Below are 20,464 nucleotides of genomic sequence, written 5' to 3' on the forward strand. Positions count from 1 at the left end.
GATCTAATTGTGGAAAAGGGCCTCCATTTTCAACACTGGCCGGAATCTGACATTTTTCATCATTTCTCCACATCACAAAAACTACAAGCAGGAAAAGTTGGCGCTGGACGTGGCCAGGATTCAGGCTGGACTGGAAAGTACAACCTGGCCTTCTCTTGTGTTTTGGGCTTGTGCTGCTAGAAAGTTAAAGACCATAAAATTAGTTTGAAGCAATAAATTGTTTCAACCAGCTGAGGGGGGGTTTTTGCCTGGACAATCAATTTTTGGATGAAGTTGCTAGGCACGCTGTGCTGCTGTGGCCTTCCTGAGTCAGTGTAATGCTGAGTGGGGTGCTCTGTGTGTGTGCATGTGTGTGTGTGTGTGTGTGTGTGTGTGTATTGACACTGGGATGTCTGGTTGAGTAATGGGGGCGTAGCGGAGTTTAGATGGCTTCTATCCTCCTTCCTATCCAGTGTCGAAGAAGGTCATCACTCATACAGACAGAGAGGGAGAGAGGGAAGTGAAGGAGTGACGGTGCACGTCCGGGCAGGAGAGACAGAGTGTGAGCATGAATGAGACAGAGAACAGAGCTGTCGTACCAAGAAGGACAAAGACTGATAATGACATAGAAAGAGGTAGACGATGAATAATGTTTTGTGTGTGTGTGTGTGTGTGTGTGTGTGTGCAATGTTGTCGGCCCATATCTAACCAAACCCAGAGCTGTAAAACTTTACCTCCTCACAGCAAACACACCAGTGTGAGCCATCACTGCGTCAAATCCAGACCTGGACGGTGCAGTCACTATAGAGCTGGACAATATAATAGAGATTTTTGTATCATTCAACATTGAAACATATCACAATATAAATCAAATCAATATTCTGTCGAGCTGAAAGCTGAGGCTGGGCGATATGAATTATAAATAATATCTCAATACATCGGCATATAAAGCTGCACACAGGAACAGGACAATAATCTGTGAATACAATGATGATCTTTGTGTGTTTGTCATGTATGTATAATTACTCAAAATATTTATTTTTATATTAATTTTATCTTCTTCTTTATCTTCATACCTGATTTAATGTGTGTGTATTGCATGTTGCCCCTCCCATTTATTTCTTCTTCATGGGTTTTTGTTATAAATATTGTCTTGACCTCTCCCCTTTCATTTTATGATGTGTCATCCTGTTGTTGTCTTTATTTTAGTTGAATCCTGTTTTATAATCATCACCATTATTGTTTTAGCCGTGTATTGTTTAATTATTCAGTTTTACTCACCTTTATTGTCGTCGTCAAGTTTAGTTAACGTCCATCGTGTTCTTTCTATTTTATTCTTTAAGGTGCCGGAGTGGGCCGCGTTACTGATTTGTGTCTTTTGACTATATTTTTTGGAAATCAGTGATTAAAGACATCGCTGCAAACTGGTTCTTGGCCGAAAACACAAACAACGCAGAGCCACACCGGTCACGTGTTCACACCCAGAACTCTACGACACTAGAAGTTTTATCAACAGAGACAAAAACGATCTTGTGGCTCAAATGGTGTGCGATGCAAATTTGAAGACTGACCCAGAGACTGATGGTGACCCTGTGTGGAGACGACCTAGAACAGTCTGTAAATGTACTTCATTGGCTTAGACAGAACTCTGAGATAAAACCAATATAAGAGCTCTAATAGACCTGAAAATGTAAAATATGTTAATATAAATCAGAGGATGTGCAGACAAGATAGAAAATCCCCAAATCCAGTTATGCAGAGCTTATCCCCTCATGCTCAAAAAGAGGCTGTTATCATTGCCAATGGTGTATCAGCTAAGTACTGAGTGATGCATTTGAATATAGGTTTTGGTTGAATTTGGATGGAAGATTCTCTTTTAGGTAGTAATGGTAGTTGAACTAGAAAAAGAGTTTCTCAATCTCAGTTTGGTTAAATCAAATAAAAATGAAAATGTACATCTTGGCTTTGTTTACCTGTTGTGTACTTTGCTGTATAACTGTGTTGTGGTGAAAAATGTCCGTGTTAAACAACTGGAATCTTTTTAACAGAATCTCAAACCGGGAAGACAAGTGATAAACAAAGAGCTACAGGCCTGGCAGCTTTTCATTTCCTTGTTTTCCATTGTTCGGCTTTGGTGGATGATGCATCGGTTCCTAGGGGCCTTTTTAAACTGAGGATCCTGGAGCTGCTCCACACACAGAGTGTAGTGTAATGACTGCTTAGAGACCAACTACACACATTGTCAGTGTGCTGTGTCAGAACATATGCTGCTTAAACAGAACACTGTTTGGCTGGAAGTAAAACTCAATTGAATGTAATATCTTACGCAACAAAACCAAGAGACTACAGCTCTGCTGGCAGGGAAGACAAACAATTACCATATTCACCATATGTAATAGAGATCATTTTCATTTGTACACTCCAATTAAAATCTAGGGATGCACCAAAATGAAAATTGTTGGCCGAAACTGAAAATCAGGAAACACTTGGCTTAAAAACCTAAACCGAAAGAATCTATTATGTATCATTGTTTTTTAAAACAAATGTTGTTGTTATGGCTGGGACTGTGTGTACTTACCTAACTAAAGCAAAGGCATTGCAATTATATAGATATAGATATATAGATTAACATACATTCAAAAAATAAATCAATTAAGAATCTATGAAAATATTTAGGAGGATCTTATCGAACTTATCAGACAACATCTGAGGGGCCTTTGCTTCTTCATCTCCAAGCGGGCTCTCCTTTTTTTCCTCTACTTGCTGCTTTATCCCCACATCTAAGTAATGATCTTTATGATTTATGATAAATGATGAAGTGTAGGAGATCTGAGTAGATCTTAGTAAAATGTGTTGACATGTTGTTATAACGTAATACTGAGCCCCCCACTTTTTGTCCGTAAGAAGACGCTTTAGTGCTGCCACAGAAGCATCAGGTGAGCTGATCTCTGCTCAAAGGGGGCAGAGAGAGAGAGAATGTCACTGGTGTGAAGTGAATGTCGCGGGGAGTTCATAATCTGTGCTGTATGCAGCCAAGTTTCGTTTTTGGGCAAAGAGGCTTTCCAGCATTTAATAGATACTGGAACCATTTTATTGGTGTTCCTAACTGATCTTGGACAGATTCTAAGCAGGAATAGACAGATGCGTGCTGGCCACAGTTTTTGCAAATGTCATTACAACATCCTGTTTCAAAAATGAAAATGTCTCAGTGCATCTCCAATAAAAATCCTAACATTTCAGTTTCACATAATTCTCGTGTTTCTTTGTTGTAGTTGTTCGCTTACAGAACTTAATATAACTGGGCCAGAAATGAGCTGCCACTGACTGACTTGTGCAACTTCCACTGTATTTGTATTGTTGTGCTGTGTTTTTACTTTACTGTAAAGCACTTTGCAAAAGTTCAGTTGGCTTTGACCTTTCACCTTTAAAACTGCATTATGTCATGTTTCCTTATCAGAGTAAAAAGACTTTGAGGACCAACTCTTTAGAGATTTCACTGTATAAATTGTGACAAATTTAAATTTATTGATACTGTAATGTTTGACTATTTTTGTCAACTTCATTTCACTGTATGTGTGTCATTTAAAACAAACTTGAATCTTAAACAAGCTAAAATTTTGTGAAAATAAAATAAAAATACAATAAATATTTAAAATAATTTATTTAAAAATAATGAGGTCATTAGTCAAGTGATTGCAAGTTCTTACTGATGTAAACAAAGACTTTTCTTGAAAAGAACATACAAATGTTTATCAGTTTTCAGAAATTCATAACCACACATCCATCACAGTCGGTCTGTTTTACATCAGAATCATTTTGTTCATTTTGGCATATTCGTTCCTACGTCGCTGACCGTTCCCTCCTCGATGGACGGTCCAAACACTTCTGCGTGTCCGACGTTCCCGGCCGCGTCCAGGAATCCGTGACCGCGCTTTCCCTGGAGCTTCGATGGTTCATGTTGTGAAGAGAAAAGCGAGGAGGGGAGTCGTCGTCGTCAGACTGATCCACTGGTCCTGAAGAACAGAGCAGAGATTCACAGTCAAACTGCTGATGTTCATCCTGAGAATTTTTACTTTTCAGAGGAGAAATACAATGAACTTTTGAATACCAACTTCTACATGAAGTCAAAACTCAAAACAATGTTACAGAAATTGAAATTAACCCTGTAACGCCTGACACGTGAAAAAAACAACCAGAAAATTATTTTTTTTTGTATAGAGAGGTTTATTAACCCTTATAACAAATTCTAAAAAATATGCCATATAATTCTGTTTATGAGATTAGATTTTAAATTACAAAATATATATTTTCAATTTTATTTCATTTTTTTATAAATCATTTTTAAAACCTCTGTAGACCTCAGAGCTCACTGAATTTGACACAAACATAATTTTGTTCTGGCATTAAATGGTGAGGTTTTTCTTTATTCAACTAGAATATAATCTGAATACTGGCTGAATTACAGCCAAGTATACACTTCTTTACTCGAGCCGGTGCTTTTCTGACAACAATGTTAAAAATAAATGCACAACATGAAACAGAAAATTCATCTTTCACACGGCACTGGCCACGTTACCATGACGACTGAGAGCCGTCAGATGACGTGTACTGTTCCAGCTCCATCCCTCACTGCTTCGCAGCCTCTTACCTGTGTTCGAGTCGTGTTGACCTCTGCACTGACGGGAAGCAGCTCCTTCCTGGACCAAAATAATCCATCACAATTTCAAAACAACATTCATTTAAATTTAAATATAGCTTTAAAGGCTAACAGACTACACTATAACATCATGCAAAGAGTGAGAGTAGTGAACCTGAGGATGCTGCGACTGTTTGGCCAGCCTCCTCCTCTCTCTGGCTGACAGCTGCGGGGTCTTCTCACACTCTGGCGTGCGAGGCACAGGGAAGGCATTGCCTAGAGGATCTAACACACACACACACACGACAAATTAGTACTAGACATTATTATTCATAAATTAATTGGAAACGCTTCATTATAATTTGTGGTTGGAACATGTTTTTACTTGGTTCATTTCCTTTATTCTATTATGCAGGTCATATTAGACACTAAAGTGAACAGATCCAGTGTTTCACATGAATCATATAGACTGCGGAAAAACCATCATAGTCTCATTTGTTCTGTCACTGTTTCGTAATGAACCACTAACTCATAATGACATAAGGACTTAGTGTTTGGTGGTGTTACTTCATTGTCTCACTCTCTCAAAGAACGGCTCAATAATAACTGTTCATAAACAAGACGTCAGCCTGACATCGTTCACTCAGTCACAATCATGTGTGAAGACGATCACAAATCATCATAATCTTGTGTCAGTAACTTTCAGTGCGTCAGAGTGTCTGTTTTGTATGTGTACACAGGGTCAAAGTTTAATTTACAACATTAACTTTGGAACCATTTATGAAAATCACTTAACATGAACCTACGTCTACATTTTATAACTGTAGTATCATGTGTATTTGTACATGCTGAAGATAAACTAGTAAAAAGATCAATCTATAGATGTTAAGAGTCAAAACAGGGTCATTAAAAGGATCATTATTTTTAAATCCAGTCCTAATCTGAACCTCTGTGATGCTAATGTGTTGCTTATCTCGATTTCATGTTTGGTCTTACCAATGAACGCACTCTCTGACTCCAGCAGGGAACCTCTGGCAGATCGTCCCATCACACTCCTCTGCAACAAACACACAATTCTAATTCATCTCTAATATTGGTTATTACAGTTATTATATATAATATGTATCATGTCAATCATTTAGAACTCACCAGATAATCATTTTGATGTGTTGGGGACAAGTCAAAATAATCTGCAACACAAGGAAGACCGCATTTACTTTGATTTTGTTTCCTTAAAGGCCACATAAATATTCAATATCAACATTAGAAAATCAATCATTCAATCAAAATATGACTTTAAAAGGAAATTCCTGATATAAAAGAATAAAAAGTAAACATAAATAAATAATACAAAGAGTTCTAACCGTCCTGAGCTGTCGATCTGTGGCTGCTGAGCTGGTGATATGTTTCCCTGTAGTTGTGTCTTTTCATGCTGGTCACGCCCACTTCCTCCAGTTTAGGAACCTCAGTGGAGTCCAGCCTGGACTTAGCATCTGATTCACCGATACACATTCACAGCTGATTGAATTGCCGTGCAGTGGAGTGCAGCGAAGAAGCAGAAAACTGGTGTAATACTACACTACCTGTGTATTTGAGCTGAAGGGAGTCGTGGATTTGCAGCAGGTTTCTGGGCTCCATGTTTCTGGAGTTGGGTCTTCGGACCGGAGCTTGGAGCCGCAGCCTGGCCATATCAAACACATCCACCGGGGGGCGCTCCCCAAGTCTGAAGAATTTGACATGAACACAAAACAGAGTCAGTTCTTGGCAAGAGACTTCATAAGTATATGAATAATAATGATAATATTAAAAGGAGAACACATGACCATTAACAGCATCTGACTAAACACCATTACATATGTCAGAGATCTCATGTGGAACCTCTATCACCAGTGTGGATTTCTAAATATAATCAAAACAGTGAAATCTCTATCACCTGGTTTTAGGTTTATTAGTAAAATACAGAACCTGTTAAATATTATAATATTTGAGACGGAGTGATGAACAACTCTGACCTGTCACTCAGAGGAGAGTCTAATTCCTCCCAGTCGTCCTGCTGCAGATGATTCTCCAGCCGTTTCTGTTCACTGCGAAGCTGCCGACGCAAAGCTGACAGTTCACTAAACACGTCCCTCTGATCGCCTGAAAACACAAACAGTCTACATCAGTCGAATACTCCACTCTCAGTACTAAGCTCCAACAACTAGATACAACTGCAGTTGTGAACCACAGAGTCAACAGTCAAATAGTTAAGACACTACAGAATCAGGTTGTTTGCTAAAAACTAAAATATGACTCAGTATAAATTGTAGGCGTGTCGTGTGTGTGTGTGTGTGTGTGTGTGTGTGTGTAGTACATGCAGCTCGGAGCTGGGTTCTACGAGCAGGAACAGGAGGAGACTGGAGACCAGACAAAGAACGTTCCTGAAACACAAAGAAAGAAGAGTGAGAATATCTATAAAACACAGACATCTGGAGGAAAAAAAGCTTTAATAAACTTTATTCATCCTTCAAACAAATGTCTGAGAAAACATCTTGTATACAGAGACACTCACAGACAGAGGGACAGTCGAGTGCTGGCTGTCAACTGTAGGAGGTCTGGGGGTGAACTGGTGTGGTACATGTTTCTTCTGCAGAGTGGGAATAGGAGGTGAAGGCTCCCTGCAGACCTGAACAAACCATAGCCACCAATACATTACATCAGAAGTAACACCATGCACACCTTTAAGAATCTGGATCACTATCAAACACTAATCAACTCTTTCTTGAGAACCTACATTCCATCTAAAAAATCATCTTTAGTTTTTCCACTTATGCTTCCCACACTTACAACAGCCAGAGACAAAAAGCCTTAGGCACAGCATGAAATGCGGGATGATATGACTTACATCAGCTCTGTAAACAACAACAATAATTGACCACTAACACAATCATAACAGTTAGGCCTTCATCACGGTAAACGCACTAATTGGCCAACCTTGGGCAGTCATGTGATCATTGCAGACAGTCAAAATCACAGGACAGATATTTTACTCATCGTTTTACTTCAGTGCCAGAGTCACATACATCGCTTGATTGTTTTCTGATTCCCAACAGGTGCATAACATAATTAAAATGACATTACCATTTAAAATTCACTAGCAAGATTACTGCAGGACAGCAACATATTTTGGTTTTTATACATTTATAATAATTACATTAAAATTCACAATCTTTTTCTCTACTACTGCTTGTTTTAATGTGGCAGTGAAGATGTCAGAACTCACCTCCTCCACACGAGCCTGTCTCTCCCTCTCATACTGCCTCCTCAGCACTCCATTCTCCTTCTCCTCCACGTCCTTCTTCTTCCTCTCAGCTTCCTTCTTCCTCTCCTCAGCCTGCTGAATTAGCTCTTCATTCTTCATCTTTTGCTGAAGTACAGATAAAAAGACAGTGAAGATTTAGACCATTTTTTGTATATTCTAAAGTTTTTCATGTAAAATTAAACATGAATACGTTTCATTATTTCACCTCCTTTTCTTTTTGTTTTTTCCTCTCTTGTTCTTCCTCAAACTCTCTCTGGATGCGAGCTCTCTGTTCCGCCAGCCTCTTCTCTTCTTTCTCCTCCTCCAGTCTGGCCAGCTCCCTCTCCTCTGCCTTCTTACGCATTTTCTCCTCAATCTATTAAAAACAGATTAACAAAACCTCCAATATCAGTCTATAGAAAATTTCTCTCGACACAGGAAACAAAACTCCTAGTTTGTCCTGGTGAACTCTAAATTTACTTGCACTATTGCACAAGCAGCAAGCTCAGTGTGCAGAGAAGAGAGAAGGCGGTGAGCTGGCAGCGCACCATAAAACCACAGCCAACAGAAGCACCATGGGCTGTTTAAAGCAGTACCTGCTGTTTGAGGAAAGCTTTGTACTTGTCCTGGTCCTGGAGCTGCTGCTGGGTGGGCTGGTTGGAAAACACTTTGCCTCTGGCAAACTGTGGAGTTTGGACGTGTGTGAAACCTGCACAAAGAAGAGAATAAAATTCAACGTTCGCTTGGACCAAAGAACCTTCTTTCCTAAAAAATACTCTAAGTTTATTTAAGTCCAGGATAAATCTCAATGAGAAGGATATGTAGCGCAGACCTATTTTAATCTGAATGAGCAATAGGTATTCAGGGAGACAGTGTCAGTCTGTCTCTATGTCCTTTACAGTGCTTGGTAGCTGAGGAAAACATAATTGAATTATATGTACATATTGGTGTCCTGGCAGCCCATTTCTCAATAAAACATTCATCAGCCCTTCCATCCACATGAGCTTTAATTTCCCCTGATGCTACAAATGATCTTATTGCCAACAGTGCTACATAAATGTGGAATAAATATGTTCGTGGAAGCAGAGACAGTCACTGGTGTCATGGAGACTGACACAGTACCAGAGACCCTCTCGTTGGGGTCAGGTTGCTCTGGCTGACGTGCTGTCATGGCAGCCGTGGTTTTCCTCTGCCACTGCTCCGGGTTGATGTAGGCCTCTTCATTTAGCTTGTGCATCTGGTTGAGATCAGCTGAGAAACAGAAATGGTAAGAATTACATTGTGTATTACAACAAATAGACACTACATTGTAGGGCTGCTGTTAAGTTATATTTGGTAAAATTCCACAAAACAAAACACCCAAACTATTTAATCAATTTGTCAAAATAGTTGTTAATTCCAAGGATAGTTGAGGTTGTGATTGTACGAGTAATGGACAAGTAATCAATTCCGAGGTTGCAGAGTGCACGTCCTTTCGGTTTCCATGTGCCACCTTGATGGAGTAACACTTAGTGAAAACATGGCTTCCAGCGAAGACAGATATCAGCCACTTTAAACAAAAGTCTCAGCTAATAAAATAACTTGATGTACAAACCTCTTCAGATACACATGCTTAAGTCTACAAATTCCACTGAGAAAACCAGTGATTTTAGCTCACAGTAAACAGGAGCTGCTGGTCAACTGCGGCCTTGCTCTACCAAGTTTTCCACTTTAGTAATTCCAAAGTCTCAAGATGTCTCATCTAAACTTACTGATGGAGGCAGCAGTGGAACTCCTGTGTGGGCAGCAGTCAGTGTTGATCATATGTCATTACCTCATGCAACCACAACCAAAAAACTATTCCTTTAAGTATTCTATTAATAATGGACAGGTTGTTTAATTGTGGCAGCCCTAATACGTTGAGGACATACCTATGAGATTTCCAGTGCTGTCTTTGAGAGGCGCTCCTCCTCCACCTCGGCCCCAGGGCTGGTGATTCTTCATGTCGGCCTCAAGCCGAGCCTCGTAACGTTCCCTCTCCTCCTTCTCCAGGCGCCTCCTTTCCTGCTGCTCCTGGATCTGCAGCAGCACATTCTCAAAGTTACTTCAAATGCATGTACTGACCGAAAAGAAAAATCTTCAAACATTCTTTGGGACTTATCAGTAAATAATTTATATCTGCATTTCTAGCTTCTTTTTAATATCGCTTTAGACTTATCGCATTGCTGAACCACAATTAACACATACTGTGAACATATATTAATCAGCGGCAGTTGCTGGACTTTGAAACAGGGGAAGCTCCTTTCAGGCCCAATTATTTATACAGAAATTCTTATATAAATACAGCAAACGAACAACTAGTTACAGGAATACGAGAATCACGTAAGACGTTCTGTCATCTGTGATAAAACAGCCGATTGTGAAGAAACTAGTGACACGTTCTAATCGTGTACTAGCGCACTTTTAGTATTGAGATGTAAATACAACACAGTACATATTTGATGACATTTTAGAAGAAGCTGAGCTTCCCTTGCCGTCTTAGAGCAATCACTTATATTTATACTACATGGTTGAAACAAAAAAATACCACAATTACCGTCTATAGAAGAATTTCAAATGCAGTAAAAATGGAAAAGTCAGACATTACATTTGTGTTGCTACACCAAACGACAAGCCACCAAAGAACAGTAAGGAGCTGGAAAAGGTCGGTGTGAGCCTGCAGTGGTTGTGTGTGCTGCAGAAATCCCTGGCAAAAGCCAGCAATCAAAGGAGAAAAGCTAGAGAGGATTTATGTTGCTTTATTTAGAGGAAACACTGGAGGGGCTGGGGTGGGACTGAGGAGGCACTGCAACTGGAACACTTGTATACGGGAAGAGCTCACAAACGCTTCCATTGCCAATAGAATACTAAGGATCTAACAGCATAACTTCACTTACAACTACTACATTATACAACTACTTCCATTTTACCTTGTTGTAAAGCTCGATGCGCCCTCTTCTGGAAGCTTCCTGCCAACATACCACAGACTACAATACAGTAAAAATAAAAATAAACCCTTCTGTTTTCTGACATTTTCTTGCTTTGAGTTCTCTGCTACACCTGATTCCATTATAGGACCAGTGCCAATACTACACAGGTCATGCACAACCTCCATTACAATAATGGCTGACAACTCGAGAAATAAGTCCATCCTCATTATGATCCATCAGGGATTACACCAAAAGGCCAATCTTTTAGTGTCTGTATTACCAACTTACCAACCTTGCTCACTCTTGCACCTTTTCATATTACACTATGGCTGTAACACACAGACTTTTTTTTTTTCATATCCCATTTAAACCTCACATGGAGGTCAGTGGTTTTAAATCAGATTTGTACCAGTGTGTCTCAGTCTGAACATGACAAGCACACAACCCTCAAGACCCTCGATTAAAATCATCTCCAGCTTCTTCCATGTTTTTAAGCCAGTTTCACACTGGGTGCGTGTTTCCTGCTCACCTGCAAGAGAGCTGCTGTGCAGCTTCTGCCATGTTTTACAAAGAGATTGCCTTTGAAAATCCTAAAAAAGCACTTTAAAATACTTTTAAAAAAATGCCTCTGTACTCAACTAGATACGAGAAATGGTAGCATAAAGCCACACATCATTAAGTGCTGCACATATTTTAAAATAAAACTTGTGTATGCAATCAGGGAACTGAAATGCTACAGTGCTTTTACGTGTCGTTCTTGTCACGTGTGACAAAGATGCTGAAACTGGATGCTGTGAGACACTTGCAAAAAAGAAAGGTCAGTATCATAATGCATTCATTAGATGTTCATATTTGGAAGAACAAAAACATATACTATAATTCTGACAGCTGAAGACAGTGGCAGATATTAAAGGTGACACAGAATGCTTGTATCACACATATATATTAGTTATGGAGGTCTACTTACATATATGAACTTGTTTTCATGATTAAAAACCTCCTAATTGCTGCAAACGAGCCGATCAAAATATCTCCTCACTGACGCTGTTTCAGACCAAAACCACACCCCCATAACATGGACTGTGTTGTGATTGGTCAGCCAACGAGAGCTTTCCTACTGTCCTGTGATTGGCCAGGTACCTGGAAGTGACGTAATAGATAGGCCAGCTCTCAGATACACAGCTCCCCCTCTGGCACGGTGGATGCTCTGCATCTCAGCAGCTACAACGAGAGTAGTTCTTCTTCTTCTGCGGTTGAATGTACGCAACCGGATGTGCCCGGACTAGTGCCTGCACCAGGAGGTGCTACAGTGGTGAGAGGAGTGGTGAGGATTTCTGATGACGACATCAAATTAAGGAAGTGCCGATCCGCTTCGCAGAGCCCAGGAAAACAATACAACACTATCTACTCAGCAGTGGCTGAACTGTTCTGAAACTTTAGGGTTTCATAAACGAGGTAATGACGCAGATACACACACACAAACGCAGCGTTAATTGGAGCTTCCGGTCTATGTGGGCTTTAATCCAATCTAAGGCATTACATGTATTTTACCAAAAGGGAGTGGACCTACCTGTTCTTTGAGAGCATCTCTGTAGCTCAGGATTCTTTCTCGGGTTGAACTTGATCTCTCTGCAGGGAAAACCCTGACGGGTGAGTTGATAGCAGGAGCTTCATTTCGGGAACTGCCAGGAGAGTTAAATCACATTGCTCACATCTGAACATGTTTCACTTCTTTTTAATAACATCTCGAGTTTCAGTTTCAGTGCTTTTACATCACTCGCTCTCACAAAAGGAACATTTAGCAGGTTAGTTACAGCCACTCGTCAATTCTCAAACTACAACATAGCTAATGCCATGTTCACACTGCTGGGTGGGAAAATACAAGACATATTTTGCTCACAGGCATATGCTGCACTTCTTCTCCATCACTATCATTTACTTATCACGAGTGGACAGGAGCACTACATCATTTGTGGTGCTGCTGATGTGGCAGATGAATAGACTTCGACAAGCAGGGACAGTTTCTGACTATACTAAAATTGAAGGAGAAATATTTACCGAGTTGGGGGATCAGGGAAGCTGCTTCCACTGTACTGGCTGTGAGGGCTGTGGTTACCAAACCGGCTGGGCACAGTTCCACCTTGTGGTACGTTCCAGCAGGACACGGGAAGACCAGCACCAGGGACAGACAAATGACCACCTGGACAGAAAAACTTCAATTAAAACTGTGATGATGGAACTGAATGATGATTTAGTAGTATAAGTAATAATTAATGCATTCTTAAAGCAAAATCAGTTCTTACAGTAGGCCATATTTGGGTCGAGCAGGTTTCTGGAGCCATAGCAGAAATGGGGCTCAGTGTACAGGTTCCTGTAGGCGTCACTGAGACCCGAGGGAGGATGTGGAGGGAACATCGGAATTCTGGAGAGACAAAGTAAATAAGATATTAAAATAAGATTTAAATTAAAACATGTGTAGAGCTACCACATCACTATTAAATCGCTTTAAATTAATAATTTTCAGCTACTTAAATGTGAAAATGTTCTGCTTTCTTTGCTCCATATAACAAAGAAATAATTAAAGCTTTTGGTTCGGCAACAAAAGACAATTTGAGGTTTCGAAACAATCAATATTTTTCAACATTTCTGACATGTTGTGGACCAAACAAGTACTTTATTTACCCAGACACATCAACAGATTGATCAATGATGAAAATATTCATTAGTTTCTGCCCTAAACATGGATAATGATGCCTCATGGTTTCCACACAGCTAAAGACAGGCAAGATGAAAATATACTACCTGGGAGTGTCTCTATGGAAGGACGGTGCAGTAGGTTGACCGTTGGGAGACAGACCACCTCCCAGACCCAGAGCAGAGCTGTAGTCCAGTAGAGGGGACTGGAAGGCCACATGAGGCTGCTCAGGAGGAGGCAATTCTCTTTCTCGAAGAGCAATCCTCTCCCTGTTGGACAGACCTCTGGGTGATGATTCACCATCTCCTGTTGCCGATGGCTGTAAAACCTGAAGATTTCTTCTCCTGCTTAGTCCAAACTGTCTGATTCGGTCCGGCTGGATGGTGAATCGGCCAAATTGAGAGATAATAAATGTTCTTAATGATACTCACAGACTGTAAAAAGCAGCATAAGCAACATAAGTGTATCATAAAATTGAACTCCAATTATATCTCGATTACCCACTGAATTTGTTTGCTTGATTTTACCCTGTCATAGTGACCAGGTGCCTTCTTTTGCCGACAAAGTAATTGTATTTTTCTACACTACTCAGTGACTTTAACTTATGTAAAAGTCATCATGGACACCAGCTAAGATACAACTGTAGCATACTTTGTGAGATTATTATGACAATTAATGCTGAACTCACAACCTTCTATTAACTTGTAAGTACATAGATGGGTAACACTTTACATTACAGTATTGTAACATGGTAATCATTTTTCATACAAAAGGTATTGTTCTTCATACTATCTCAATTCTAATGCAATTTACAGCATGGTAATAACAATGGTTATAGAGTGGTAATATTTACAGCAATACCATGTCATTTCCAAAGTAATATCCAGGTTATAGCTTGGATGAGAATGACTGGAGGCTTCCATCAGTATAATACCCTCACATTAATATGTTTGGGGAACTGGTTTTTACCATTGAATGTAAATTCAATGGTTTTTACCATTGAATGTTTGAATTCATCCATTTTATGTCCAACACACTACTTCCATTGTTATTACTAAGTTATTTCTTGGTGGTTACTGTAGAAAAACTGTTTTACCATTATTTTACTTACCTAATATAACATTTCCACACTGTTACCATATTTTTATTGTACTATGTTCAATGTTACCAACATCTGTTTAGTGATAGGAAAATCTTGAAGACAGACTGAGAATTTTGGAGTTGTTTGGTTGTCACCTGACCTGTTTCTCAGGATCATTGGCTCCTGTGGCAGCAACTTTCAGCTCCAAATCCTTCTCCCTGTAACAAAGACACACAAACCTATTACAGACTTCCAGCTAGGGGTGCGAGATACAGTATATATTGTCTACAATAGTATCTTAATTGTTGTTTTAACGATGTGTGAAACCACAATATCGAGTATGCAAGAACCAATCAAAACACGCCTTTTTGAGAGGCCACACATTGACTGCATGATCAAGCCTAGTAGGACAGACTGGCGCATGCTTGACAACAACAAACCAAGCTAACGTAGCTGCATGTATGGCTGAAGGTAAACATGAGTGAACAAACAGCGCCAGGAGACAAAACACAAACTCTACCAGCCTCGGAATCGACGTTGTTAGATTTAATAGCTAAACCTTTACAAACACCAATATCCCTAAAAATATCGGGATATTGGTTTTCATCAATATCCCACATTTCCTGGATGACAGGTTCCCACCATATCCTATGTATAGGACATTCAGCTGGTAAGAGGTTTGTCCATCAAGTTAATATTCAGGTGTTTGACAGCATTGACAGAATATCATTGACAAAGCACCTCTTTTTGTTCCTGTGTTGTTCAGCGATCTGTTCCTGCAGCTCCTGTCTGTAGCGCTCCTTTCTTCTCCGTAGAGTCTCATCTGTGTCATCTGCTCCTGAAAAGATGATTGAAAGGGACTTTAATGGCAACACTTTGAGTTAAATCTTGGCAAAGTCACAAATAAATGTTCATCAGATGCTGATTTTTTTCTTTTTTTTGAACCCTTTTACAAAGAAGAGTTAATTTGCAAAATATAAAAACAACCTATTATAAGGCCAGTAGCAAACTCAGTGTCATCGCTTTTGGTCAGTGCTTTAAATCTCCTGCCGTCTCTGGCAAGGCCAGCTGGATTCTCCCTCTTCTCCCTGGGCACACATAAGACAAATGGATTTTGAAACATGCACACACAGACAAACAAACAACAAACAGCAGATCATTTCCTTCACGTACCTGCCATCAGTTTTATTGTTTCGTCTCCTCTCATACCCAGGATCAGTGCCCATCCTTCTGTCCTCCATCAGCTCCAGCTCCTCTGAGTATTCATCTTCCTCCGACTCCTGGTCCACGGGTCTCCGTGGCCTGTTACGATACCTTCGAGCCAGTGGTGGCTGCTCGTCTTCCTCCTCAGGACAGAGGGCCTTCCCCTTGACGAGGCGCAGCGCCCTCTGCAGGCCTTTGTTCTCCTCTGTTAGAGTGGCTGCATTCCTGCGTGAGGAGACTCTCTGTTTGGGGAGAAAGCCAGTCTGGTCTTCAAGTAAGTGTTGCTAAAAGAAAGAAAAAAAGGTTTGTCATCATGTTCACATTAAATATAGACACATTAACTTTGTTTGATCTAAATGTATCCACCATCTATCAGTACTCCACATCCATGTATCTCCAAGCAACTGCAAAAGAACTGTATTGCCTGGAGTGAAAGTGTCCTCAGTTGTCCTTAATAAATTGTCATTACAGCGGGGTATTTACCTTGACAGACCTCCTGTTATACAGGTTAATAAATGGTCCAGAGTCAAAGTGTTTTTTCACACAACTGTAAAACATTTTGAATTTTACTCTTCCAACATCAGATTCAACCACAAAATTGGGGTAGACCCACAATCAACATACAAAAGGGTACCCACACCTTGGTTGAGATCGAACTCAAGACTTTCCAGGACCAACTTCCTCAAGTTCAAGGACCGAACATGCAGACACAGCTTAAGGTGTGCTTTTTTATTGATTCGCAACACACTCTGTCGTTGGGATCTTGAGCCAGAGATCCTAAAATGTGCATTTCCCAGGAATCACATAATTGCTCTCTTTTGCTTAATGTTACCCGCTCACTGTTCTGCATTGAATCTCGCATCAATGGCAGAGAGAGACAGTGGCCAGTGTCCACAACACCGGTAATAATTAAGACTCAACATTTGTTCTGCGTAGGCCTAGTCTACATACATCAAGCAATGCAGGGCACATGAATCATTAGTATTAATTTAGGTGGCTTTGTAATAAACAAGAGCACATCAGCAGTGGGAGACATTTACCTAAAAGTCCAGTCAACTTAATTCTTGCACAATATTCAAGCACTTTCAATGACCCATGTCTATTGAAAGACTTACAAGGACCAATGGGAACAGTGCATACAAGGATCATGTTGTACAGTATATGCTGCAGAACAGGGAGGAGTTTGTACCGTGTTTCCATATTAATTACATCCTGTTGGACACACACTTGAATCAGTAAACACAACTTCGTGATGTGATACTTAGACAGCATGAGGATACCTGAACCCTACATGGATTATCATGAGATACCGAGAGCTGCCAACGAAGCTACATTTCATGACTTCATTTGGAGAAATCTTAAAAATAATGTTTTGCAACATATTCCCATTATATGTTTTACATTTAAATATCAATAAGGAATCTCAGCTCAAAGTAAGATGGCAACAGATGTCTAACAACAAATGGAAACACCTGAGTAAATAGGGAAGTGTATGACAGTCACCTGAGCCATGTAGCGTCTGTAGTCCATCCGGAGCTCATGCTGCAGCCTCTGTTTCTTCCTCTCGTACTCCACACCGAGAGGCAGACCCATACTGCAACTCTCCTCTGACAAAACACACCCATTAATATTTAACAGAGGAACAAGGTGAAGAGTTTCACGTCAAAACAAGGCGACTGCTGTCTGCTACCTTCAAAGGCACATCTACTCTGACAAACATTGTTCACAAGAAACTTCACGGGTTATTGGTGAGACTTACAAAAGGTATTAGCTCAGAGTTTTAGGGAAAGCATCCTATAAAGACAACTAAGAAAAAGGAGGAAAACATGGTCAGGCTCCATACCTTTTCCCTGAGCAAAAGAATTGGGAGGAATGTTCTCCTTGACTGTCGATTCATAACTTCTGTGGGGTTTGGCCTATCAGTCCAAAAGAGAAAAGGACAATGCAATTAAACACATGCAATAGAGCTCCATCACTTCGTCGACTCAATTTCAGCCGTTTTCATAATAAGGGAAGATGGGGATATTGTTGTGCCATAGGACATTAAAACAGTCTGTTTTTACCACAGAGGTGGACATCTTACATAAAGCATGCTCAAGGTGAGTACGTAAGACAGATCAGTAGGAAACCAAAGGCTACAGAGTAGTGATCACTTCATTATCAGGTACAGGATCCAACTCTTACTAGCTTTGATATACAGTTTATTTTACATGCTTTTAATGCAGTGTGTTAGCAATCTACGTGGCAGAATGAAAGGAGAGTGTCTCGTAAATTTGAAGATGTCAGAATACTGTTAAGTTCTGAGATATATTGCTCGATCTCTATGGATTTAAAGTCAACTCTTAAAGCTTGAAACCAGCACAGAAGTTTTTATTACATTACATTACATGTCATTTAGCAGACGCTTTTATCCAAAGCGACTTACAATGGAATCAAGTACAATTAGCCAAGGGTGGAATCGAACTGGCGACCATGATGTCTTTGGTACACAAGGTAGGGTCTTAACCACTGAGCCACTCCACCCCAAAAATCAGTTTTATAAACAACCGGCACGTGGTTTCTCTGTAGGGTCACTGCTAGAGCTGAAATAATTACTCAATTACTAAATTGATCATCAAGTATTTTGATAATTGATTGATCAGTTTGAAACTTTTTTCATGATTAAAACAATTGTTGTTACAATCTTCTTAAATGTGAATATTTACTTAATTTCTTTGCTCCATATAACAAAAATCATGAGATGAGAATCATTTTGGTTTGTGGACAAATCAAGACATCAAGGACATCATCATTTCCAGGTTTGACAAACACAGATTCACATTTTTAACGTTTTCTGACATTTTATGGACCAAACGATTAATCAAGAAAATAAATCGATTATGAAAATAACCGTTAGTTGCAGCTCAAGTCACTGCAGAATAGCCACTCACATTCTTCCGACATCACATTTCCAAGCAATTAATCAATTCATGAGTTAGAAATCATAAAGTCCGCAGGAAATGACCAGAAGGCTCAATTTGAGTGCACAGTTGTCATGGATACAAGGTGAATTATGACAGTAATTGCTACTTTCTTCTATTAAGTTTGGTTCTATGTTGCGTTACTTCAATCTTCTGGAAATAGAAACTGTCTGTCATATCTCTCTCACCTCTCCTACATTGCTAGATTCTGTATTTAATGGTGACACATTTGTACATTAACACATCGTAATATCACAATACCCCACTACCACTCTCTCACCCCGAAGACCAGGCTAGTGATGCTGCTACCAGCTACTCCTGACACACCTGGAACACCAGGTTGCTATGGTTAGTAAAAGTGGCTACAAATAATAGAGTAAATATTGATAAGAAGTGAAGCATTTAATAAGCAATAACTTAAAAATGATCACGGGAACACACCTTCATTTCCATGTAAGGAGGGTCTTGTTCCAGCCTGGCTTTATCCTCAGCCACTCTTGCTTTCCGCTCCCTGATGAAGTTCTCCAGCTCGTCATCCATCTCCATCAGACTTTGTTACACAACCCAGCTGTGGACACAGAATGCCATGCTTGCTTACATTCATCAAGCAGAGCACCATTCAAAACTGTGCAAATGTCTATAGAGATTCCAGGTAGCAAACCTCTTGCTTCCATTATCTAATAAACAGGGTCAGGAAGCCTCGTTTTCAGCTGTGTGATGCAGGAGCAAATGTGTTACAGGGATCATTTCAACCACAGTAGCTCAGCTCAATAGTTAGTGACTCCTCTGTGGCTGTGGGAAAGCCAATCAAGTCAATCAACTTCAGGTGAAAAAAAAAGCACATCAACAGTGTTATACTAGTGTAAAGTGGTGAATTATCAGGTGTAAAATAAGATGTATTAATCCCCATAGGGAAATTCAGTGTAAGTCATTAATGGCTTTGATTTTATGTTTTTAAAGCATTGGGCAGATGTGGTGATGGGACACTATAGGTATCACATTAAGTTGATCCTGGTGAAATTTCAGGATAACACTGGGAGTAGGCTTATATTGCATTCGTTTATTAGTTGTACCTGTAAGCTTGAAGTTGTAGTACACTTTCCTTGCATTTACTGAACGCTTACACATCTTATATTTTCCATTAGTTCCACCAGCTCCAACCACATTTATATCTTAAAGCTTATGATATGAACTACATGAAGGGCAGAGGGCTACGTTCATTTCCATTTACAATCAGGGAAGCTTATTTTTACATCTGAAATATGACGGACAACAACGTATTCGCTTCAATATTCCGTAGTCAGGCAACCACAATGACCCTGATAGCGTCACCTACGATACTGGTGCGCTCAATTAAAGCTTGATGATGAACATTACACATGTTTTTTTAGTCACTAAAGACTCACCTACAGGTAATGTGAGCGCGCCTGTTAGCTTTAATAGAGGAAGGGTAACCCCAAACTATAGCCAAATAACAAAAACTATTAACGCTTAAGTGAGCTAATAACTAGACCTTTGCCCAACTAGCGTTAGCTACAGGACATAACTGCGTGTTTTAGAGTCGCTGACATTAGATAAAACCTACCATTGACCGGCGTCCTGTCCAGATTGACGCAGCCGAAGGTAATGTTTGCTAGCTTCGACGTGTTGGCGGTGGTTTAGTCTCTTTTGGAGCCGAAAAT

The 20,464-nt window shown here is 40.0% G+C and overlaps 1 protein-coding gene across 3 annotated transcripts; it reads right to left on the bottom strand.

Annotated features, from left to right (window-relative positions):
* Positions 1-3,623: 3,623 nt before the first annotated feature.
* LOC122778856 (centrosome and spindle pole associated protein 1-like) lies at positions 3,624-20,464 on the bottom strand. 3 transcript variants are annotated; one of them, XM_044040964.1, is made up of 28 exons: positions 20,368-20,464; positions 19,224-19,350; positions 17,666-17,738; positions 17,326-17,429; positions 15,793-16,064; positions 15,607-15,707; positions 15,361-15,457; positions 14,780-14,837; positions 13,646-13,914; positions 13,147-13,265; positions 12,902-13,043; positions 12,414-12,525; positions 10,844-10,882; positions 9,806-9,953; positions 9,018-9,146; positions 8,492-8,604; positions 8,122-8,271; positions 7,878-8,021; positions 7,167-7,280; positions 6,969-7,035; positions 6,628-6,754; positions 6,199-6,338; positions 5,980-6,108; positions 5,765-5,805; positions 5,612-5,672; positions 4,791-4,900; positions 4,628-4,676; positions 3,624-3,992 (listed from the first exon to the last, which is right to left on the bottom strand). In XM_044040964.1, the coding sequence occupies exons 2-28, from the start codon at positions 19,326-19,328 to the stop codon at positions 3,820-3,822; spliced, it is 3,186 nt and encodes a 1,061-aa protein (XP_043896899.1). In that variant the 5' UTR covers positions 19,329-19,350; positions 20,368-20,464; the 3' UTR covers positions 3,624-3,819. The 3 variants fall into 3 exon arrangements, with proteins under 3 accessions (XP_043896899.1, XP_043896895.1, XP_043896896.1); XM_044040960.1 differs by having other exon boundaries at positions 15,793-16,106; XM_044040961.1 differs by lacking the exon at positions 10,844-10,882 and having other exon boundaries at positions 15,793-16,106.

This window comes from Solea senegalensis, linkage group LG12, assembly GCF_019176455.1.
Source record: "Solea senegalensis isolate Sse05_10M linkage group LG12, IFAPA_SoseM_1, whole genome shotgun sequence".
Classification (NCBI taxonomy): Eukaryota; Metazoa; Chordata; class Actinopteri; order Pleuronectiformes; family Soleidae; genus Solea; species Solea senegalensis.